Source organism: Pristiophorus japonicus, chromosome 21 (assembly GCF_044704955.1).
Source record: "Pristiophorus japonicus isolate sPriJap1 chromosome 21, sPriJap1.hap1, whole genome shotgun sequence".
Lineage (NCBI taxonomy): Eukaryota > Metazoa > Chordata > Chondrichthyes > Pristiophoridae > Pristiophorus > Pristiophorus japonicus.
In genome coordinates, this window is record NC_091997.1 from 48,651,661 (window position 1) to 48,676,535 (window position 24,875).

At 48.7% G+C, this 24,875-nt stretch overlaps 1 protein-coding gene across 3 annotated transcripts in view; it reads left to right on the plus strand.

The window, feature by feature from the left end:
• mrc2 (mannose receptor, C-type 2) overlaps positions 1-24,875 on the plus strand; it is a 317,669-nt gene that overhangs the window by 112,356 nt on the left and 180,438 nt on the right. For all 3 annotated transcript variants that reach the window (XM_070864753.1, XM_070864754.1, XM_070864756.1), the window contains exons 8-9: positions 605-759; positions 4,631-4,747. In XM_070864753.1, coding sequence (XP_070720854.1) covers positions 605-759; positions 4,631-4,747 — 272 coding nt within the window. The remainder of the gene's footprint in view (positions 1-604; positions 760-4,630; positions 4,748-24,875) is intronic.

Sequence of the window (24,875 nt, forward strand, 5' to 3'; positions counted from 1 at the left end):
TGGGTGTGTGTCGTGTGTGTGTGTGTACGGATACGGATGTGTGTGTGTCTGGGTGTGTGTCTTGTGTGTCTGTGTGTGTCTGGGTGCGTGTCGTGTGTGTGTGTGTGTGTACGGATGCGGATGTGTGTGTGTCTGGGTGTGTGTCGTGTGTGTGTGTGTGCGGATACGGATGTGTGTGTGTCTGGGTGTGTGTCTTGTGTGTCGTGTGTGTACGGATACGGATGTGTGTGTGTCTGGGTGTGTGTCTTGTGTGTCTGGGTGTGTGTGTGTGTGTGTACGGATACGGATGTGTGTGTGTCTGGGTGTGTGTCTTGTGTGTCTGGGTGTGCGTGTCGTGTGTGTGTGTGTGTACGGATACGGATGTGTGTGTGTCTGGGTGTGTTTCTTGTGTGTCTGGGTGCGTGTCGTGTGTGTGTGTGTACGGATACGGATGTGTGTGTGTGTGGGTGTGTGTCTTGTGTGTCTGGGTGCGTGTCGTGTGTGTGTTTGTGTACGGATACGGATGTGTGTGTGTCTGGTGTGTGTAGGTGCAAGCTGCAGTGCAGCTGGTGTTGGCTGCTTTGCTCAGCTCCCTAAAGCCTGTCTTCCTCTGCTCTCGCTGCAGATGTCGAGGAATTGTGGATTGGTCTCAACGACATTAAACTCCAGATGAACTTTGAGTGGTCGGATGGAACTCCAGTTCACTTCACCTACTGGCATCCCTTCGAGCCGAACAACTTTGCAAGCAATCAAGAGGACTGCATCACACTCTGGGGCTCGGTAAGGGACTGTCTCGCCTTTCAGTGGGGCTGCAAGGGGGCGGAACAGAATACAGATTTTTCTTAATCCTCTTCCACTTGGAATGGCCATCCTGGATATTCAGTGATCCTCCTCCTCTGTGAGTTAGTGCAAATGGATCGTATAATGCCTGGTCTGCACTGAATTGCCTGAAGTCAGCAAGGAATGGCAGTCCGGTTAAACAACCAAATCCAGCATCCCTGAGCTAGGGGAAGGTAAAATAATATTCACTAGGGTGAAGAGTTTTGATAGAGTAGATGGGAAGAAGCTGTTTCCACTGGCAGGAGGGTTGGTAACCAGAGGGCACAGATTTAAGTTCATAGAATCATAGAATGGTTACAGCATGGAAGAAGGCCATTCGGCCCGTCGAGCCTGTGCCAACTCTCAGCTACTCCCACTTCCCTGTCCTTTCCTTGTAACCCTGCAAATCTTTTCTTTCAGATACTTATCCAATTCTCTTTTGAAAGATAAAATTGAGTCTGCCTCCACCACCCTTTCAGGCAGTGCATTCCAGATCTTAACCACTCGCTGCAGTTAATTGGCTAAAGGACCCGGGGGGGGGGCGGCGGGGGGTGGAGATGAGGTGATATTAGTTTAAGCAGCGAGTTTTGATCTGAAATTCACTGCCTGAAAGGGTGATAGCGGCAGATTCAGTAGTAACTTTCAAAAGGGAATTAGATAAATACTTGAAAAGGAAAAATTTGAAGGGATATAAGGAAAGAGTAGGGGAGTGGGACTAATTGGATAGCTGTTTAAAGAGCTGGCACGACGGGTTGAATGGCCTTCTGCTGTGCTGTATGATTCTATGAGTTGCCGCTCCTGTCCGCTTTCCAGTGACTATTGGCGACAAGAAAACCTGCTCTTCGTGTGATATGGTCATTTGGGAAAAGTACCCAGAGACCCCAGTGAGAATCTTCACCTTCAGAAGATACAGTGATGAAAGAGAGGAAAAATCACAGAGGAAGACACACTGACCATCGGTTAAGTGCATAGAATCAGCTCCACTTCACGTTGGGCATCAGAACACAGCACCCGCTATTCGGGTTTACTAGGGGAACTGCTGGAATGCCAATGTTGACCCTTCACTGCTGTCTCACCCACTTCCTGCTGCATAGTGTCTGATGGGCATAATGTTGAATATAATGTAATAGATGCTGATTACATCTCAAACAGAGAACCATGATCTGGAACATACCAGAACCAAGACTTTAATATTCCTAAGGGATTAAGGAAAAGAGGGAGGAATATGAGGCTGAGATTTCAGTTGAAAGGATATACATTGTAATGTTCTGCTGCACATTGCAGGTTGATATATATCTGTCGAGTGTTATGTAGCAGGCATGAGAGTGGGTCCCTCATTGGCGGGTTATTTGAGGACTGCGCTCTGGTGAAGTTAGCCAATAGGGTCTCCTCGGAGCATGTCTGGTACCTGGAATTGCTGTCCTTTTTACTCGCATCCATTGAATTGGAGGCATCCCTTCGACTGTTACCTCTGTAGGGGATACCCTATCTTTGGCTATTATGGAATGTAGGCAATATTACTCCTTTAAGATGGTCCTTAAAACCTACCTTTTTGACCAATCTTTTGTTCAACTGCCCTAATTTCTTCTTATGTGACTCGGTATCAATTTACAATACTCATGAAAGCGCCTTGGGACATTTTACTACGTTAAAGGCACTTTATAACATTGTTGTTGTTGATACCTTTCTCTGATATGCATCATGAGATTTCCTGTGTCTGGGTCCGATACAGTGAAGGGACTTCCCTGTCTGGGTATGACACAATACAGGGAATTCCTTGTGTCTGGCAATTCAGAGTCAGTGATTCTCTATGATGCAGTGTAGAGAATACCTTGTCTGGTTATGATGCAGTGTAGGGAATTCTCTATGATGGACTCCAAGTGATTCCTTGACTCTGGTGTGATATAGTGTTGGGGTGCCATGTAAGGGGTATGTCCCAATGTAGGGGGAATCCCTGTGCCTGGGTGTGGCTACCACTTTATGGGGCCGATATTTTCAGTCACTCCCGGTGGAAAGGCAAACATTATTTTCATCATTGTGATGTTACACTCAAGTTAGAAGAGAGGTCGTCATATTATGTGTTTATAAACTCCCAGATGTCCTACCAATAACTGGGGACAGTGATGCCCCTTTGGAAATTATGACCCTTTATATCAGTGGTTTTACTGACAAACTACGCCTTCAGCAGACGCCATTTAACATAAGCATCCTGCATTATCCTACCCAACTGCCTCTGCTGAGAGGGGGAGCGACCGGCTGTGGGAGATGGGGAAGACTGACCGGCTCTGGAGGGGCAGCGAGGAGTGACCGGCTGTGGGGGGGCGGGGAGGAGTGACCGGCTCTGGGGGGAACGGGGAGGAGTGACTGTCTCTGGGGGAAGCGGGGGGCGGACTGACCGGCTCTGGGGGGAGCGGGGAGGAGTGACCGGCTCTGGGGGGAGTGGGGGGCGGACTGACCGGCTCTGGGGAGGGCGGGGAGGAGTGACCGGCTCTGGGGAGGGCGGGGAGGAGTGACCGGCTCTAGGGAGGGCGGGGAGGAATGACCAGCTCTGGGGGGAGCGGGGAGGAGTGACTGTCTCTGGGGGGGGTGGCGGACTGACCGGCTCTGGGGAGGGCGGGGAGGAGTGACCGGCTCTGGGGGACGGGGCGGAGTGGACGGCGGGGAGGAGTGACCGGCTCGAGCGGGGCGGGGAGGAGTGACCAGCTCTGGGGAATGGGGAGGAGTGGCCGGCTTTGGGGGGGCGGGGAGGAGTGACTGGCTGGGGGGTGGGGGGGGCACAGGGAGGAGTGACCGGCTGGGGGGGCGATGGGGAGGAGTGACCGGCTCTGGGGGGGCGGGGAGAGAAGTGACCGGCTGTGGGGGATAGGAAGGAGTGACCGGCTCTGGGGGGGGGCGGGAAGGAGTGACCGGCTGTGGGGAGGGCAGAGAGGAGTGACCGGCTGTGGGGGGGACAGGGAGGAGTGACCGGCTCTGGGGGGACAGGGAGGAGTGACTGGCTCTGGGGGGCGGGGAGGCGTGACCGCATCGGGGGTTGCGGGGTTGGTGGGCAGGGAGGAGTGACTGGCTGGGGGAGGGAATGGGGAGGAATGACCGGCTGGGGGGGCGATGGGGACGAGTGACCGGCTCTGGAGGGGACGGGGAGGAGTGACCGGCTGTCGGGGGGGGGGGAGGCGGGGAGAGGAGTGACTGGCTGTGGGGGATGGGGAGAAGTGACCGGCTCTGGGAGGGACGGGGAGGAGTGACTGGCTCGGGGGGGTCGGGGAGAGGAGTGACTGGCTGTGGGGGATGGGGAGGAGTGACCGGCTCTGGGGAGGACGGGGAGGAGTGACCGGCTGTCAGGGGAGGGGGGAGGCGGGGAGAGGAGTGACTGGCTGTGGGGGATGGGGAGGAGTGACCGGCTCTGGGGGTCCCGGGGAGGAGTGACTAGCTGGGGGATCAATGGGGAGGAGTGACCGACACTGTGTTGTATTCATGTTCTACCCTGTAGGGTTTATATATCATGGCAAAGGGGATTGGCTCAGTGTCGTTGGCCATTAGCAAAGATGCCAAAGGAAAAGTGATTGTTGAGCACGCACTGAATGTACCCAGTCAACGTGAGGCTAGCACCATCAAACTAATCTTGTATAGGGATTTACAACAAGCACATTTAATTGTCAGAAGAGGTTGGTTTAACCCCGGCTGACTTATTTAGAGATTTTCGTTGATCAGGTGCAGTCATTCGGTCGAGTTGATGGCTATCATAGCGTGACTCTGCACTATTACTCTAACACAGTCTACCTGTATCTCCAGAAAACACCCAGACTCAAGCACTTCTTTCTCTGTTCTGAACCAGGAGGGGCGCTGGAACGATGGGCCGTGTAACCTCACACTGCCGTCGATCTGCAAGAAGTACAGCTGCTTCTCGGAGGAGGAGGAGGAAGTATTGGAGGACAATCTCGGCTGCGCAAAGGTCAGTTAACCAATACTGTTCTAAACTGATGTATTGGCTTTGACAAATCTGGCTGTATCCTACTCCCTTATAGTGTGGGACCCTCTCTCTCAAATTTTCCCTCTTTCGCTTTCATTCCCCCTTTCCCTGTCTTGCTTTCCCTCTCCCCATTTTGCTCTCCCTCCCCTTCTCCCCTCTATCCTCTCCTCTCTCTCCTCTCCTTCTCCCACTCTCACTCTCCAGGGGGCAGGCTATCTTAGATCTGGTCCTGTGTAATGAGACGGGATTAATAAACAATCTCCCAGTAAAGGATCCCCTTGTAATGAGTGATCGTAGCATGGTTGAATTTCAAATTCAGATGGAGGGCAAGAAAGTTGGATCTTAAACCAGTGTACTATGCTTAAATAAAGGAGACCACAAAGGTATGAGGGCAGAGTTGGCTAAAGTGGACTGGGAAAGTTAAAGCACATGGGATTGGGGGTAGTGTGCTGACGTGGATTGAGAACTGGTTGTCAGACAGGAAGCAAAGAGTAGGAGTAAATGGGTACTTTTCGGAATGGCAGGCAGTGACTAGTGGGGTACCGCAGGGTTCTGTGCTGGGGCCCCAGCTGTTTACATTGTACATTAATGATTTAGACGAGGGGATTAAATGTAGTATCTCCAAATTTGCGGATGACACTAAGTTGGGTGGCAGTGTGAGCTGCGAGGAGGATGCTATGAGGCTACAGAGTGACTTGGATAGGTTAGGTGAGTGGGCAAATGCGTGGCAGATGAAGTATAATGTGGATAAATGTGAGGTTATCCACTTTGGTGGTAAAAACAGAGAGACAGACTATTATCTGAATGGTGACAGATTAGGAAAAGGGAAGGTGCAACGAGACCTGGGTGTCATGGTACATCAGTCATTGAAGGTTGGCATGCAGGTACAGCAGGCGGTTAAGAAAGCAAATGGCATGTTGGCCTTCATAGCGAGGGGATTTGAGTACAGGGGCAGGGAGGTGTTGCTACAGTTGTACAGGGCCTTGGTGAGGCCACACCTGGAGTATTGTGTACAGTTTTGGTCTCCTAACTTGAGGAAGGACATACTTGCTATTGAGGGAGTGCAGCGAAGATTCACCAGACTGATTCCCGGGATGGTGGGACTGACCTATCAAGAAAGACTGGATCAACTGGGCTTGTATTCACTGGAGTTCAGAAGAGTGAGAGGGGACCTCATAGAAACGTTTAAAATTCTGACGGGTTTGGACAGGTTGGATGCAGGAAGAATGTTCCCAATGTTGGGGAAGTCCAGAACCAGGGGTCACAGTCTAAGGATAAAGGGTAAGCCATTTAGGACCGAGATAAGGAGAAACTTCTTCACCCAGAGAGTGGTGAACCTGTGGAATTCTCTACCACAGGAAGTAGTTGAGGCCAATTCACTAAATATATTCAAAAGGGAGTTAGATGAAGTCCTTACTACTCGGGGGATCAAGGGGTATGGCGTGAAAGCAGGAAGTGGGTACTGAAGTTTCATGTTCAGCCATGAACTCGTTGAATGGCGGTGCAGGCTAGAAGGGCTGAATGGCCTGCTCCTGCACCTATTTTCTATGTTTCTATGTTTCTATGAAATCAGATTAAAGTGTAGGACTGTTGATGAACAGTGGCGTACATTTAAGGAGATATTTCACAACTCTCAAGAAAAATATATTCCAGTGAGGAGGAAAGGGTGTAAAAGAAAAGATAGCCATCCGTGGCTAACTAAAGAAATAAAGGACAGTATCCAATTAAAAACAAGGGCATTCAAAATTGCCAAATGTAGTGGGAGGACAGAAGATTGGGAAGCTTTTAAAAGCCAGCAAAGAATGACTAAAAAAATTAAGAAAGGGAAGATAGACTATGAAAGTAAACTAGCACGAAATATAAAAAACAGATAGCAAGAGTTCCTATAGGTATATAAAAAGGACAAGAGTTGCTAAAGTAAATATTGGTCCCCTAGAGGATGAGACCGGGGAATTAGTGATGGGGAACATAGAGTTGGCAGAAACTCTGAACAAATATTTTGTATCAGTCTTTATGGTAGTGGACACTAAAAATATCCCAACAGGTGATAGTCAAGGGGCTATAGTGGGGGGGGGGGGGGGAGGAACTTAACACAATCACAATCACTAAGGAGGTGGTACTCAGTAAGATAATGGGACTAAAGGCAGTTAAATCCCCTGGACCTGATGACTTGCATCCTAGGGTCTTAAGAGAAGTAGTGGCAGGGATAGTGGATGCATTGGTTGTAATTTACCAAAATTCCCTGGATTCTGGGGAGGTCCCAGCAGATTGGAAAACTGCAAATGTAACTGTTGAGGTAAAAAGAAGACTTCTCTTCCTCAAGGTGGACTCCTTGATATAAGCGACCTCTTGTATAGCGACCATGGAATCACTCAAACGAAACCTTGGTTTAACCGGTTTTTATTCAAGCATGCTAGGGAAAGATTCCAATGAACACTTCTCAGAACAAAGATTTTACAATTACAGTTATACATTTTTCGAGGTTTGCGACCCTCCTACAATACCACCGATTGGCCCACTGCTATCGGCGAGGTTACATTGATTCGTCGACCCTCATCAGACTGGCTCCGAGTGGCACTCCTCCACCTGTCCATCTCCCATCACACATCACCCTCCCGGAATGTGTTATTCAGTGGTGTCAACTTTGCCGCAGTTCCTCATGACGTGTGAAGTAACCTTGCTTCCCAGGGTTTGCTATGTTTCGAGACTGTTGACTCTCCACTGCCCTTGGTGGATGTGTTATTCAGTACTGAGTGTATGTTTTCATCGTCTATCAGTCTGTGATAAGGGTCAATGCATTATTGGCTACTTATAAGCCCTATAATCTGGACCATGTGTCGGATCAATTCACTACCTTCAGTATCCACTTTAGTGACCATCTGTCTGTCTGTCTCCCACTTTAGTGACCGTATTTTATCCCCTTACAGTAACGCCCCTATTTAAAAAAGGAGGCAGACAAAAAGCAGAAAACTATAGACCAGTTAGCCTAATATCTGTGGTTGGGAAAATGTTGGAGTCCATTGTTAAAGAAGCAGTAGCAGGACATTTGGAAAAACATAATTCAGTTTGGCAGAGTCAGCATGGATTTATGAAAGGGAAGTCACGTTTGACAAATTTGCTGGAATTCTTTGAGGATGTAATGAACAGGGTGGATAAAGGGGAACCAGTGGATGTGGTGTATTTGGACTTCCAGAAGGCATTTGACAAGGTGCCACATAAAAGGTTACTGCACAAGATAAAAGTTCACGGGGTTGGGGGTAATATGGTAGCATGGATAGAGGATTGGCTAACTAACAGAAAACAGAGAGTCGGGATAAATGGTTCATTCTCGGGTTGGCAATCAGGAACTAGTGAGGTTCTGCAGGGATCAGTGCTGGGACCCCAACTATTTACAATCTATATTAACGACTTGGAGGAAGAGACTGAGTGTAACATAGTCAGGTTTGCTGACAATACAAAGATGGGAGGAAAAGCAATGTGTGAGGAGGACACAAAAAACCTGCAAAAGGACATAGACAGGCTAAGTGAGTAGGCAAAAATTTGGCGATGCAGTATAATGTTGGAAAGTGTGAGGTTATGCACTTTGGCAGAAAAAATCAAAGAGCAAGTTATTATTTAAATGGAGAAAGATTGCAAAGTGCTGCAGTACAGCGGGACCTGGGGGTCCTGGTGCATGAAACACAAAAGGTTAGTATGCAGGTATAGCAAGTGATCAGGAAGGCCAATGGAATCTTGGCCTTTATTGCAAAGGGGATGGAGTATAAAAGCAGGGAAGTCTTGCTATAGTTATACAGAGTATTGGTGAGGCCACACCTGGAATACTGCATACAGGTTTGGTTTCCAGATTTGAGAAATGATATACTTGCTTTGGAGGCAGTTCAGAGAAGCTTCACTAGGTTGATTCCGGGGATGAGGGGGTTGACTTATGAGGAAAGGTTGAATAGGTTGGGTTTCTACTCATTGAAATTCAGAAGAATGAGAGGTGATCTTATCGAAACATATATGATTATGAGGGGGCTTGACAAGATGTCTGCAGAGAGGATGTTTCCACTGATAGGGGAAACTAGAACTAGGGGATACAATCTTAGAATAAGAGGCCGCCCATTTAAAACTGAGATGAGGAGAAATTTCTTCTCCCAGAGGGTTGCAAATCTGTGGAATTCGCTGCCTCAGGGAGCTGTGGAAGCTGGGTCATTGAATAAATTTAAGACCGAGATAGACAGTTTCTCAACCGATTATGGAATCAGGGGTTATGGGGAGTGGACAGGGAAATGGACCTGAGTCCATAATAGGATTAGCTATGATCGTATTAAATGGTAGAGCAGACTCGAGGGGCCGTATGGCCTACTCCTGTTCCTATTTCTTACGTTCTCCCTGTCTTGCTCTCCCTCCGTTCTCCCACTCTCCCTCTCCCTCTCCAAGTCTTTCTCTCCCTCTTCCTCTCTCCTCTCCCTCTCTGCTCCCCCTCTCTCCTCTCGCCTCTCTCCTCTCCCTCTCCGCTCTCCCTCTATCACATCCCCCTCAAAAGACACTGGTGGTAATTCTGACTTTGGATGCTAGTGTAAAACGGGCGATATCGGACCAGCCGCCTGATCTGCATCACTCCCGATGCCTTTCGTGGAAATGAAAATGGAGAGAGATGTATAATGGGCGGCTGGTCTGATATCGCCCGTTCTACATTATTGCCAAAATCATAGAAACATAGAAACGTAGAAAATAGGTGCAGGAGCAGGCCATTCAGCCCTTCTAGCCTGCACCGCCATTCAATGAGTTCATGGCTGAACATGAAACTTCAGTACCCACTTCCTGCTTTCACGCCATACCCCTTGATCCCCCGAGTAGTAAGGACTTCATCTAACTCCCTTTTGAATATATTTAGTGAATTGGCCTCAACTACTTCCTGTGGTAGAGAATTCCACAGGTTCACCACTCTCTGGGTGAAGAAGTTTCTCCTTATCTCGGTCCTAAATGGCTTACCCCTTATCCTTAGACTGTGACCCCTGGTTCTGGACTTCCCCAACATTGGGAACATTCTTCCTGCATCCAACCTGTCCAAACCCGTCAGAATTTTAAACGTTTCTATGAGGTCCCCTCTCACTCTTCTGAACTCCAGTGAATACAAGCCCAGTTGATCCAGTCTTTCTTGATAGGTCAGTCCCACCATCCCGGGAATCAGTCTGGTGAATCTTCGCTGCACTCCCTCAATAGCAAGTATGTCCTTCCTCAAGTTAGGAGACCAAAACTGTACACAATACTCCAGGTGTGGCCTCACCAAGGCCCTGTACAACTGTAGCAACACCTCCCTGCCCCTGTACTCAAATCCCCTCGCTATGAAGGCCAACATGCCATTTGCTTTCTTAACCGCCTGCTGCACCTGCATGCCAACCTTCAATGACTGATGTACCATGACACCCAGGTCTCGTTGCACCCTCCTTTTTCCTAATCTGTCACCATTCAGATAATAGTCTGTCTCTCTGTTTTTACCACCAAAGTGGATAACCTCACATTTATCCACATTATACTTCATCTGCCACGCATTTTCCCACTCACCTAACCTATCCAAGTCACTCTGTAGCCTCATAGCATCCTCCTCGCAGCTCACACTGCCACCCAACTTAGTGTCATCCGCAAATTTGGAGATACTACATTTAATCCCCTCGTCTAAATCATTAATGTACAATGTAAACAGCTGGGGCCCCAGCACAGAACCCTGCGGTACCCCTCTAGTCACTGCCTGCTATTCCGAAAAGTACCCATTTACTCCTACTCTTTGCTTCCTGTCTGACAACCACTTCTCAATCCACGTCAGCACACTACCCCCAATCCCATGTGCTTTAACTTTGCACATTAATCTCCTGTGTGGGACCTTGTCGAAAGCCTTCTGAAAGTCCAAATATACCACATCAACTGGTACTCCTTTGTCCACTTTATTGGAAACATCCTCAAAAAATTCCAGAAGATTTGTCAAGCATGATCTTCCTTTCACAAATCCATGCTGACTTGGACCTATCATGTCACCATTTTCCAAATGCGCTGCTATGACATCCTTAATAATTGATTCCATCATTTTACCCACTACTGAGGTCAGGCTGACCGGTCTATAATTCCCTGCTTTCTCTCTCCCTCCTTTTTTAAAAAGTGGGGTTACATTGGCTACCGTCCACTCGATAGGAACTGATCCAGAGTCAATGGAATGTTGGAAAATGACTGTCAATGCATCCGCTATTTCCAAGGCCACCTCCTTAAGTACTCTGGGATGCAGTCCATCAGGCCCTGGGGATTTATCGGCCTTCAATCCCATCAATTTCCCCAACACAATTTCCCGACTAATAAAGATTTCCCTCAGTTCCTCCTCCTTAATAGACCCTCTGACCACTTTTATATCCGGAAGGTTGTTTGTGTCCTCCTTAGTGAATACTGAACCAAAGTACTTGTTCAATTGGTCTGCCATTTCTTTGTTCCCCGTTATGACTTCCCCTGATTCTGACTGCAGGGGACCTACGTTTGTCTTTACTGACCTTTTTCTCTTTACATACCTATAGAAACTTTTGCAATCCGCCTTAATGTTCCCTGCAAGCTTCTTCTCGTACTCCATTTTCCCTGCCCTAATCAAACCCTTTGTCCTCCTCTGCTGAGTTCTAAATTTCTCCCAGTCCCCAGGTTCGCTGCTATTTCTGGCCAATTTGTATGCCATTTCCTTGGCTTTAATACTATCCCTGATTTCCCTAGATAGCCACGGTTGAACCACCTTCCCTTTTTTATTTTTACGCCAGACAGGAATGTACAATTGTTGTAATTCATCCATGCGGTCTCTAAATGTCTGCCATTGCCCATCCACAGTCAACCCCTTAAGTATCATTAGCCAATCTATCTTAGCCAATTCATGCCTCATACCTTCAAAGTTACCCTTCTTTAAGTTCTGGACCATGGTCTCTGAATTAACTGTTTCATTCTCCATCCTAATGCAGAATTCCACCATATTATGGTCACTCTTCCCCAAGGGGCCTCGCACAATGAGATTGCTAATTAATCCTCTCTCATTACACAACACCCAGTCTAAGATGGCCTCCCCCCTAGTTGGTTCCTCGACATATTGGTCTAGAAAACCATCCCCTATGCACTCCAGGAAATCCTCCTCCACCGTATTGCTTCCAGTTTGGCTAGCCCAATCTATGTGCATATTAAAGTCACCCATTATAACTGCTGCACCTTTATTGCATGCACTCCTAATTTCCTGTTTGATGCCCTCCCCAACATCACTACTACTGTTTGGAGGTCTGTACACAACTCCCACTAACGATTTTTGCCCTTTGGTATTCTGCAGCTCTACCCATATAGATTCCACATCATCCAAGCTAATGTCTTTCCTAACGATTGCATTAATCTCCTCTTTAACCAGCAATGCTACCCCACCTCCTTTTCCTTTTATTCTATCCTTCCTGAATGTTGAATACCCCTGGATGTTGAGTTCCCAGCCCTGATCATCCTGGAGCCACGTCTCCGTAATCCCAATCACATCATATTTGTTAACATCTATTTGCACAGTTAATTCATCCACCTTATTGCGGATACTCCTTGCATTAAGACACAAAGCCTTCAGGCTTGCTTTTTTAACACCCTTTGTCCTTTTAGAATTTTGCTGTACAGTGGCCCTTTTTGTTCTTTGCCTTGGGTTTCTCTGCCCTCCACTTTTCCTCATCTCCTTTCTGTCTTTTGCTTTTGCCTCATTTTTGTCTCCCTCTGTCGCCCTGTATAGGTTCCCATCCCCCTGCAATATTAGTTTAACTCCTCCCCAACAGCACTAGCAAACACTCCCCCTAGGACGTTGGTTCCGGACCTGCCCAGGTGCAGACTGTCCGGTTTGTACTGGTCCCACCTCCCCCAGAACCGGTTCCAATGCCCCAAGAATTTGAATCCCTCCCTGCTGCACCACTGCTCAAGCCATGTATTCATCTGCGCTATCCTGCGATTCCTACTCTGACTAGCACGTGGCACTGGTAGCAATCCCGAGATTACTACTTTTGAGGTCCTACTTTTTAATTTAGCTCCTAGCTCCTTAAATTCTTTTCGTAGGACCTCATCCCTTTTTTTACCTATGTCGTTGGTACCAATGTGCACCACGACAACTGGCTGTTCTCCCTCCCATTTCAGAATGTCCTGCACCCGCTCCGAGACATCCTTGACCCTTGCACCAGGGAGGCAACATACCATCCTGGAGTCTCGGTTGCCCTCACCATCGAATCCCCTATCACTATCGCGCTCCCACTCTTTTTCCTGCCCTCCTTTGCAGCAGAGCCACCTACGGTGCCATGAACTTGGCTGCTGCTGCCCTCCCCTGATGAGTCATCCTCCCCAACAGTACTCAAAGCAGTGTATCTGTTTTGCAGGGGGATGACCACAGGGGACCCCTGCACTATCTTTCTTGCACTGCTCTTCCTGCTGGTCTTCCATTCCCTATCTGGCTGTGGACCCTTCTCCTGCGGTAAGACCAACTCACTACACGTGATACTCACGTCATTCTCAGCATCGTGGATGCTCCAGAGTGAATCCACCCTCAGCTCCACTTCTGCAACGCGGACCGTCAAGAGCTCGAGGCGGATACACTTCCTACACACGTAGCGCCCAGGGACACCGGAAGTGTCCCCGAGTTCCCACATGGTACAGGAGGAGCATATCACATGGCCGAGCTCTCCTGCCATGTCTTAACCTTAGATACCCTTAAATTGGTAATAACAATGTTACAGTTCACTTACTGGTATAAAAAAGAAAAGAAAAGCTACTCACCAATCACCAGCCAATCACTTACCCCATTGGCTGTGACGTCACTTTTTGATTACTTTCTATTTCTATTTTGCTTTCTCTCCCGCTGTAGCTGCACCAGTATGCTTTTAACAGGTCGCTCCCCTCTCACCAACTGCCGCTGGCTCTCGATCTCCCGCTGGGCTTTTGACAGGTCGCTCCCCTCTCACCAACTGCCGCTGGCTCTCGATCTCCCGCTGGGCTTTTGACAGGTCGCTCCCCTCTCACCAACTGCCGCTGGCTCTCGATCTCCCGCTGGGCTTTTGACAGGTCGCTCCCCTCTCACCAACTGCCGCTGGCTCTCGATCTCCCGCTGGGCTTTTGACAGGTCGCTCCCCTCTCACCAACTGCCGCTGGCTCTCGATCTCCCGCTGGGCTTTTGACAGGTCGCTCCCCTCTCACCAACTGCCGCTGGCTCTCGATCTCCCGCTGGGCTTTTGACAGGTCGCTCCCCTCTCACCAACTGCCGCTGGCTCTCGATCTCCCGCTGGGCTTTTGACAGGTCGCTCCCCTCTCACCAACTGCCGCTGGCTCTCGATCTCCCGCTGGGCTTTTGACAGGTCGCTCCCCTCTCACCAACTGCCGCTGGCTCTCGATCTCCCGCTGGGCTTTTGACAGGTCGCTCCCCTCTCACCAACTGCCGCTGGCTCTCGATCTCCCGCTGGGCTTTTGACAGGTCGCTCCCCTCTCACCAACTGCCGCTGGCTCTCGATCTCCCGCTGGGCTTTTGACAGGTCGCTCCTCTCTCACCAACTGCCGCTGGCTCTCGATCTCCCGCTAGCCTGCACAGCCATTCAATGAGTTCATGGCTGAACATGAAACTTCAGTACCCACTTCCTGCTTTCACGCCATACCCCTTGATCCCCAGAGTAGTAAGGACTTCATCTAACTCCCTTTTGAATATATTTAGTGAATTGGCCTCAACTACTTCCTGTGGTAGAGAATTCCACAGGTTCACCACTCTCTGGGTGAAGAAGTTTCTCCTTATCTCGGTCCTAAATGGCTTACCCCTTATCCTTAGACTGTGACCCCTGGTTCTGGACTTCCCCAACATTGGGAACATTCTTCCTGCATCCAACCTGTCCAAACCCGTCAGAACTTTAAACGTTTCTATGAGGTCCCCTCTCACTCTTCTGAACTCCAGTGAATACAAGCCCAGTTGATCCAGTCTTTCTTGATAGGTCAGTCCCACCATCCCGGGAATCAGTCTGGTGAATCTTCGCTGCACTCCCTCAATAGCAAGTATGTCCTTCCTCAAGTTAGGAGACCAAAACTGTACACAATACTCCAGGTGTGGCTTCACCAAGGCCCTGTACAACTGTAGCAACACCTCCCTGCCCCTGTACTCAAATCCCCTCGCTATGAAGGCCAACATGCCATTTGCTTTCTTAACCGCCTGCTGTACCTGCATGCCAACCTTCAATGACTGATGTACCATGACACCCAGGTCTCGTTGCACCTTCCCTTTTCCTAATCTGTCACCATTCAGATAATAGTCTGTCTCTCTGTTTTTACCACCAAAGTGGATAACCTCACATTTATCCACATTATACTTCATCTGCCACGCATTTGCCCACTCACCTAACCTATCCAAGTCACTCTGCAGCCTCATAGCATCCTCCTCGCAGCTCACACTGCCACCCAACTTAGTGTCATCCGCAAATTTGGAGATACTACATTTAATCCCCTCGTCTAAATCATTAATGTACAATGTAAACAGCTGGGGCCTATTCACCCCCACCAAGTGCTCGTACACTAATATTACATTGTCATTTCTAGCCTTTTATTTTGATGTCCTTCGCTGGTGTTGAGGACCTCGATTTGTACATATTTGAAGCGACACAGTGTACATGATTCTTTTGTAAGAAAACTGACGTTGGACAGGATAAACCAACTACGGGGGGAACCAGGCTGGGGATTGGGGAAACCAGGCGGGGGATGGGGAACCCAGGTGTGGGGGTGGGCGGACTTGGGCTGGGGGATCGGGTGCGGGGGGAACCAGGGGTGGGAGTACTGGGTGCGGTGGCGGGGCTGGGGGTGGAGAGCCAGGCGCCGTGGGGGTGGGGGGGGGGGGGGAGGCGGGAGGCGGGGGGAGGAACCAGATGCGGTGGGGAACCAAATGCGGGTGAGAACCAGGTGTGGTTGGGGGGGGGCGGTGTTAAACCAAGACTATTTTTGGAATTGTAACTATTTTAAGACATGTCCATGAAAGTTTGGACTATTTGACTCGTCAGTTCCTGAGCACAGGATTCTGACCCCAGTCGGTGCTGTAAAAGAGGAGAAGAGGAGAGTGGGTTGCTAATCCCGTCCATGGCGGGGACTGACACAGACAGGCAGGGAATCGCAGGCGATGGCAGGTGCACAGCCTGCGATCTTCTGCAGTCCTGGATCACCCTGTAAACCCACGACGAATTCTCAGTTTTATTGCAGCTGTATTTTCTAGACGGTCTCTCCCCCTCCCGAGACACATTAACCTTCCACAAAGTAGCAGCCTGCAATCTCCCACTGTCTGGCCAGCTGTTGGATAACCGACGTTAACATGAAGGAAGTTGGCCCATTATTAGTGATGGCTCTATGGGTGGCACTCTCGTCTTGGGTGAGAGAGGATGTCATGGGTTCAGGTCCCACTCCAGAGACAGTAGCACAAAACCCAGGCAGCCACTCCAATTCAGTACTGAGGGAGTGCTGCACTGTCGGAGGTGCCGTCTTTTGGATGAGATCTTTATCCGAGGCCCCATCTGCCCTTTCAGGTGGACGTAAAAGTGTGGGGCCTGGATGAAAGTTCTGTCTAACATATGCTGCCATCGGGTTTGAGTCCCTGCTGATGAAGATACTGATAGACATTTCTGGCGAATGGAATGTTCAACAATTTTGAAATGGACTGGTGAGAAGCTGGTTCTTTCTCTAGAATGGAATCAATGTAAGCAGTGAAGCTTGGGATATCCGTTGCTGCAGCTTGACATTCAGAGTATGTCCCATTCAGGCTTCATTTTGTTTTCACCAATTTTATCTCCTCTTCTCTCGCTGCCCCCTCATTAAAGTGCTGCCTCTTGCCACAGTCCCATCCGGTGTGTGTCGATATCAGTGTGCCGACAAACAATTTAACCATTAGAAGTCTTGCGACTAAGCTCCATTCCTGTCCGCAATTGACGTCCACACTCGCCGTCCTCGCTTGTTAGGGTTAACAAACTGTTCTCTGACTCTTTTCAGTACCTCTAACTGCTCCGTTTGCTGATCCGGACTGGTGCCTTCACACGACAAATGAATGGCCAAGATTGTGTACAAGGTGTCCAGGGCCATCTGTCGAACGGCAAGTGATGGGCCTGCATAACGTGGCATAAGTCGTCCAATCAGAGTGCCCATGTTATTTCCAGGCACTATATTACTCACATTGAGCTTCCTCCAGTAAAGTTTCACAAGCTCTTGGGTCATTTCTATGGCTCTCTCTTGTTGACCTGTTACAGCCTTTTACATGATAGAAATGGCCCCAAGTCCTTCAGGGGACAGGTCCTGAAGTAATATTTGCTTCAGAAGATTTGGAAGGAATCTATGGTTTAGGCATAAAGTGTGGCCGTCTCCTTTATATTGTCATTTGTGTCCTCGTCATCGTTCAGTTCTGGAGGTACCAAGCAGACAGTACTGGTGAGGCAACTTTGAATCAATTGGCAGGTGTCAGCTTGGTTTGATTCACTGTGTAGTTGCACACGATGCGTGCCGGCATTCATGGTCGAACAAGGCTCTGCAGCAGCTCTGGTGGCTCGGCCTCGATAAGATCTTGCATGTATGTAAGCAGCACCCTGTTTTTAATAAAGTTGATGGGAAGTCTCCAGCAATATAAATGTAGGGATCTGGCTAACTGAGTCACGGTCTGTATTAGGCTGAGCTTCAGTGTGAGATCCCTAGATTCAGCCTTTATCCCCTGCCACTTGTAATTAAATGACTAACAGCAGGCTGACTGTGGCTCTCGATTGTGAACAGCAATTCGTCAGGTGTGCAGACTGCCTTGTTCCCATAGCACAGAACAAGTTCCTCATCAGCTTAGACAGTAAATCTGTTGGAATTAGCAAACTCTTCCAGTGCTACTGAGCGTATCATCAAAATGTGCCATAAAGCAATGGCCAGGGCAGCTCCCTCTCTCCGTACTCTCACTGTGTTGCACACTCAGTAGCATTTGGTGAAGCTCTTTTACATTCTTAGTTCGGGCTGGCAGAGCACTGAGGCAAGAGGTTTAAATAGAAAGCCCTCTTGTGGGGTATAATGGTTGATGTTGAGTTGTTTTGATATTTTATCAGCGAGCTGACATGTCCATTCCTCATCATCAGTCGTATTTAAAGCTAGGCACAAGACCATCAATAATTTATTCTTCTATCCCGTTTGGGACAGAGACTCCTCTGAATATTACAGTAAACGGTCAACTAATGGTGCTAGCTCCTCTTCCCACCACCTCATTGATTCTGAGTGGATATTGAGACTCAGGACTTTCAGTAGACTCAGTCCCGCAGCTCCTTGACCTCCTCCCTCAAATGAGCAACGAGGAGCCGGGTCAGTAGTGCCAGGGCTTCAGGGAGATTGGCATCTTCATTATAAGTATAGGAAAAGCTTTTGCTACCGGCTCGCAGTTTCATTTTCCCAATATGTGCTGGGCAATTGCAGAAAAGCTTTGGTGTACTGGATAATAGTGACAAACTCCAGTCATTATCATAGGCAATTCCTCTGAATCGAGGAAGACTTGCTTCCACTCTTAAAATGACTCCTTAGGTGACAGAACAGTCCAATACAAGAACCACAGTCCCTGTCACAGGTGGGACAGATAGTTGTTGAGGGAAAGGGTGGGTGGGACAGGTTTGCCGCACGCTCTTTCCGCTGCCTACACTTGATTTCTGGATGCTCTTGGTGATGAGACTCGAGGTGCTCAACGCTCTCCTGGATGCACTTCCTCCACTTAGGGCAACCTTTGGCCAGGAACTCTCAGGTGTCAGTGGGGATGTTGCACTTTATCAGGGAGGCTTTGAGGGTGTCCTTGTAATGTTTCCTCTGCCCACCTTTGGCTCGCTTGCCGTGAAGGAGTTCCGGGTAGAGCCCTTGCTTTGGGAGTCTCGTGTCTGGCATGCGAACAATGTGGCCTGCCCAGCGGAGCTGATCAAGTGTGGTGATGTTGGCCTGGCCGAGGACGCTAATGTTGGTGCGTCTGTCCTCCCAGGGACATTGATGACGAGATTCAACACTGCCTCCAGTGCAGCCTTCGGTCGCCTGAGGAAAAGAGTATTTGAAGACCAGCCCCTCAAAACTGCCATCAAGCTCATGGTCTACAGGGCTGTAGTAATACCCGCCCTCCTGTATGGCTCAGAGACATGGACCATGTACAGTAGACACCGCAAGTCGCTGGAGAAATACCACCAACGATGTTTCCGCACAATCCTACAAACTCAAGTAAGGATGGCCAAAGGTCATCCTCCATCTTTACTGCAGTTATGATCAAACACATCACTCTTTCAAATACTGCAACTAATTCGTCATCTGTTACTGGGTCTGACTGATGATTGGGTGGTACCAGGATCCCTGAATTAACGGGTGCAGCACACTGTTGGATGAGGAATTGCAGCATTGCCTTTCCTCCCTCTGGCTCAAGACAACCTTGCTTGCCCATGCCACATATTAGCTGGGCAATTAGCTTCTTTTCCTGATTGCTGCTCTTGTCTAGAAGTACTTGTTTTATTGCAGCCTTCTCTAAGTACACTGAGACCAATGTGATGAGGTGCTTCAGTGCAGTGAGTGTTCCTACTCTCATTTGTTGGTCAGTGTTCTTTAACTGGGTTAGGATAAATTTGGCCACTTTGTCTACATAAGCTGGGGCCAGAACTCTGAAACAGCGAAGGGTCTCAGTCTGGTTCTTCACCGCAAGATCATTAGTAGATTCCAGCGAAACACAAATCTGCTGGTGGAGCTTGTTAAGCAGGATGGCCATTTGTGATTTTAGCCCGAAACACTTTATCTGTATCACAACATCCATCTCATGTAGAAATGCTCAGTTTATACCACTTTGCTGTATTTTATCTGTCCATCAACCTGGGTTGAAACTCAGTTTCTGCAGAGGTGTTGATGTATCTAAGGCTTAAAGGGCTAGACTTTGGGCACAACATCGCCCATTTAGCGCCCATTTTAGAGCTGAGATGCAGGCTATCGCCCATATTTTCTGGAAAGTGGAAACTAGCGCCCGATTATAGCCCAGACCAACTTTCGGCACTGCTGAATGAGCTGCATCGCCCGGCCTATTTTAAAAAATATATATATGACGTCATCCTCATGGGATGACATACCCTAGTTCTGCTTCTACAGCGCTCGGCGATAATCCGGGCCATAATGGAAACTTGTGCCTGATTATGGCCCGGATTATCACCGGGCGCTACTTGCGGCATTTCGTCCACAATTCGCCCAAATGATCGCTGGCCCAAAAATAGTCTGAAGAAAAGCTGCAATAATTCTGCACTACTTGGCACTACGGGGAGGATCTGTAGCAAAAGGCTGACAGGAGAATCAATTTGAGAGTGATTTTAAGGGCCTTTTTGACTCTTGCCAATCATCTAATCACTTTGTATTTGTTGAGGACAAATTAAGGGCATTTATAGCGATTTATAATGATATTTCTCAACCAGTATTGATCACTAATTACATGCTGCAGAATAGAGATGGGAGAATAAAATGAGAAAAGTTACATACAAGTACATTGCTGTAATGTCAGGGTTAATATTAATCATGGATTTTTTCCCCCTCTGGTCCACAGTACAAGTAGAAGCAGAATGTCGTCCCATGAGGAAAAAAATGGAGTTCACCTCAGTTGGCTGGTAGATTTTATTTTATAAAGCAACAGGGGCTTGAATAAAAGACAGGTTCTCTAATGGGGACCAGGTCCCCTGTTCTCTCTGTCAGCCCCCGTGGGAAAAGTTCTTTGCCTGAAAAAAAATGCGCATGCGCAGAACTGCTGTTGCTATGGACACCAGCCTTGCACGACTGAATACATCGCTAAGGCCCAGTTCACATCGCTAAGGCTATCGCCCAAATTAATAAAGCGAAACTAGCGTTTTTTAAAATGGGCGATATTCCAGCGATCGTGAAAAATAAAAAAAGCACTGAGGCTGGAAATATTGCCCATTTTTGGACGATAGCGATCATAGTGGAAAGTCTAGCCCAAAGAAATTAGTTTGGACGACTTCAATAAGAATTGTGGTGAACATGTTTCATGAAGCTGGCCTCCAACGTGGATCTATATCACACTCAGTTGACCATTCTGCTCAACAATAACAAGAATTTGCATTTATATAGTGTCTTTAACATAGTAAATCGTCCCAAGACATTTCACAGGAGTGTTATCAGACAGACTTTGACACCTAGCCATATGAGATATTAGAAGGATGCATTTATTTGCTCTGATGGGTCCCCTTGATCACGAGACCTGATTGCTGATTAGTTCTCTTGGAGGATAAGTCACACCCAGCAGTTTCTCTCGAATGTGTAATTAGAACCACCCTGCCTACGTAATCAGTGATTTTGAAAAGTGTAATTCGAGCCATTCTGAGTGCCTACTCCAGACAGAACAAAGCTCATTTGGAACAGACGGGGCTCAGTCTCACGGGTTAAGACTTTCTCCCACCTCCCCAAACAAGTTCCTGCCTCATCACCCACCACCCAAGTGCCTGACCTTCCTCCCCAGCCCAAGTTTCTGACATTTCACCCCCTCGCTCCCTCCCCCCCTCCCCAGCCCACCTGAGTTCCTTTCCTTCTCCCTCTGTCCAAGTTCCTGACCTCCCTCTTTGCTCCCTCCCCAAATTCATGAGCTTTAACCTACCCCCCCACCCCCCACCAGCAAGTGCCTGACCTTACACACCCCGCCCGCCATAGGTGGGGCATTGTGTGTGGGCCACGAATTATTAACTGGTTTATTGGGTATGAAATGAATAGTGACAGTGTCATGAGTTCCAGATTTCGTCCAGTCCAATAATGTCACTTGCCACACACGCACCGAGCTTTCCGAGAAATCAACCTGTTCGTACTCGGCCCATGAAGTTGGAATCACATTATTTTCAGGAGGTCTTGTTATGATGTATCTTTGTTCAGAGGCTGCCAGTCCTCCTTCAGGCACCATCACTGCCCTTCTCTTAATTTTAAATTTCTTATCCTTGTTTTCTAATCCCTCCATGGCCTCACCCCTCCCTACCTCTGTAATCTCCTCCAGCCCCACAACCCTCTGAGATATCTGCACTCCTCCAACTCTAGCCTCTTGCTCATCCCCTATTTTCTTCACCCCACCATTAGCACCCTTGTCTCCAGCTGCCTAGACCCTAAGCCCTGGAATTTCCTCCCTAAACCCCTCCAACTCTCTACCTCTCTTTCCTCCTTTAAGACACCCCTTAAAAATAGTTTGAAAACATTCCTATGAAGTGCCTTGGGAAGTTTTACTATGTTAAAGGTGCTATATAAATGTAAGTTATTGCTGTTTTTCTACATCTGTGAGAAGCGAGTCATTCCGGGGAGAGAAGCAAGCTTCCAGAGCTTTCTCTATTGGCTTGCTAAGGCTCCCACATTACCCCTCTTCTATTACACTTCAAAAGTACATTCGCTGTAAAGCACTTTGAGATGTCCAGAGGTCGTGATAGAAGCTATATAAATGGAAGTTCTTTTTTGCTTTATCCTGGTAATTTATTTAACAAGCTTGTGGATGGTACCAACCCAGTGTTGCACACTCAATTGCTTTCTGTTGAGAATTAAATGAGCTTTCCATTCTCACTGGAGTAAAAAAAAACAAGGGATGTAGTTGTCTGTTTTCAGTTGCCCATCTTACACTTGAGAGGATGAGTTAAACCCCCCTGGAGTGAAAAGGCAGATCTACAAGAGGAATGATTGCACTCGTCCTTTATGAAGCCATCAATCACCATACGTTGGGTTAAAGGCTATTAATCTAAGAGCCGAACTCTTACTGGGCCTCTAACCCTGCTGGCAACCTGCATTTCCTTTGTTTCTTTAATAAGCTCACTCTGTGCCAGGAATGATTTGCTGTGCTCAGCAAGTTCTGAGAGCAAGAGCTGCGAGTGTTCAGAATTCGACACAGCATTTAAAAAAAAACATTTCCAAACTATTTTAGTTGAGCAATAGTCAACTACTTTGCCAAATCCTGGACACCCTGATGAATTGAAGAGAAGAAGCAAAGATGAGCCTTTTACCCTATTGTTTACTTGGCACAGGAACAAATGGGGCCATTCCTGATATTTCTCTGTCATACTTCAAAAATAGTCTTTATTTAAAAAAAAATCTTGTGGGACCAAATGGGGGAAATTTTAATCTAACTCGAACCCATGGGATCGGGTGGAACGCCAGTTTTACACCCCGCCCAATCAGTGTTCCCTCTAAGCTGCGTGTGCGTAGCCGCGCATAATCTGCAAGGTCCCGTGCAGGCCGCTCGCAAGCTTTTCTGTTGGAAATACCGCGCATGTGCTGAAATTTACAGGGACCGTGCACTGAAGTAAACAGGCCGTGCACAACAAAGTGCAACTCAGAAGGAACTTTGCGGCCAATATTACTCTTCGTTGAATCGCAGGATGTAAAACCAGCATTGCATCCGATCCCGTCATTTTCCCAACTGGCGGATTACGCATCCAGCTGATACAGCAAAATCTGTTCCTGCCACTTCAACTTCTGCTGGATAAGCAGAACCCATCTAGTTTCTCTAAATCAAAAGTGCCTTCAGGGTTCTATTAAGTTTCCTCTGTGCCCCATATACCCCCCACAGAGAACTATCACTGCCCCTCTGCCAGCCAAGTTTGTAGACCAGTGCAGTGCAGTCTGTGATTATCACCAGTTCCACTCTAACCAGTCGTTGGGAGACCAACTGCTGAAAGTTTTCCAAATAAAGCAGGTGAATTGGTGAAGAATATTCCAATTTGAGTTTACGTCAAGTGACAAATTTTTTGAGCTATTGCTCCAGCAGATTGTTGACTCTCTGGGCCCAAGTTTCCACATGATTTGCGCCTGATTTTTAGGAGCAACTGGTGGAGAATGGACTATCTTAGAAATCGCAATTCTCCACATTTTTTTTTCTGCAGTTCTAGTCAGTTAGAACAGTTCCACTTTGGAACAGAATTTTTTCTTCAAAAGGGGGCGTGTCCGGCCACTGACGCCTGATTTCAAAGTTTCCACAGTGAAAACATACTCCAAACTAACTTAGAATGGAGCAAGTGAAGATTTTTGTAGAACTGAAAAAACCTGTTCTACACATTAAAAAATCAGGCGCAGGTTACAAATTAGGCGTCGGGAACGAGGGGGGAGGAAGGGAAGTCATTAAATTCTACAATAAATCCTTAGTTATACTTATACAAATATTATACAAATAAATCCAACCTGAATAAAAATTTATCAGCAAAGAAAAGATTAAATAAACCATGTTCCTACCTGTGTGAAAGTTCTTCAGGCAGGCCTTTAGGAAGCGGTTTGCCGTCGGGACCGAAGGCTGAACGGGCCGGGCCCGTCCCCAGCACCAGAGATAGGTGGCGTCGGGTCGGGGAGAGAGGTTCGGTTCGGGTCGGCGGGGGGGAGAAGGAGAGGGAGGGAGGGAGGGAGAGAGAGGGAGGGAGGTCAGGTCAGGGAGTGGGGGGGGGGGGGGTGGAGGTCGGGGAGGGGGAGGTCAGGTCGGATCCAGTCCGGGAGCGGGAGTAGAGTCGGGTGGGAGCGGCAGCGGCAGACGGGTCGAGTCGGGTCCGGTCGGGGGGCGTGGGAAGCAGGAGCGGCAGCGACAGGCGGGTTGGGTAGGGTCGGGTCGGGGGTTGGGGGTGGGGGGAGCAGGAGCGGCAGCGACAGACGGGTCGGGTCGGGTCCGGTCCGGGGGGGGGGGAGAAGCAGGAGCGGCAGTCGGGTCGGGTCCGGTCCGTGGGGGGGGGGGAAGCAGGGAGCGGGAGTCGGGAGGAAGTAGGAGCTGGCCGTGGGAGGAGCCTTATTCACGCAGCCCCAGTGAGGCCATTCGGCCAGGGCTAGGGGCTGCGTGCTTCGGGCCCCTCCCACACAGTTTCGGGCGCCTGGAGCTACTGCACTTGCGTGCCCACTGTAGCGCGCATGTGCAGAGGTCCCGGCACTGTTTTCAGCGCAGGGACCTGGCTCTGCCCCCCTACAGCTCCTGCTGCGCCGCGCCGAGGGCCAGAGGACCTGCAGGGAGGTGGAGAATACGGAGGGATTTTTTAGGCGCACTTTGTGGTGCGAAAAACGGGCATCCAGGTCGGGACTGCACCGTTCTAGGCCCGGCTCGAAACTTGGGCCCTCTGTTCTTTCT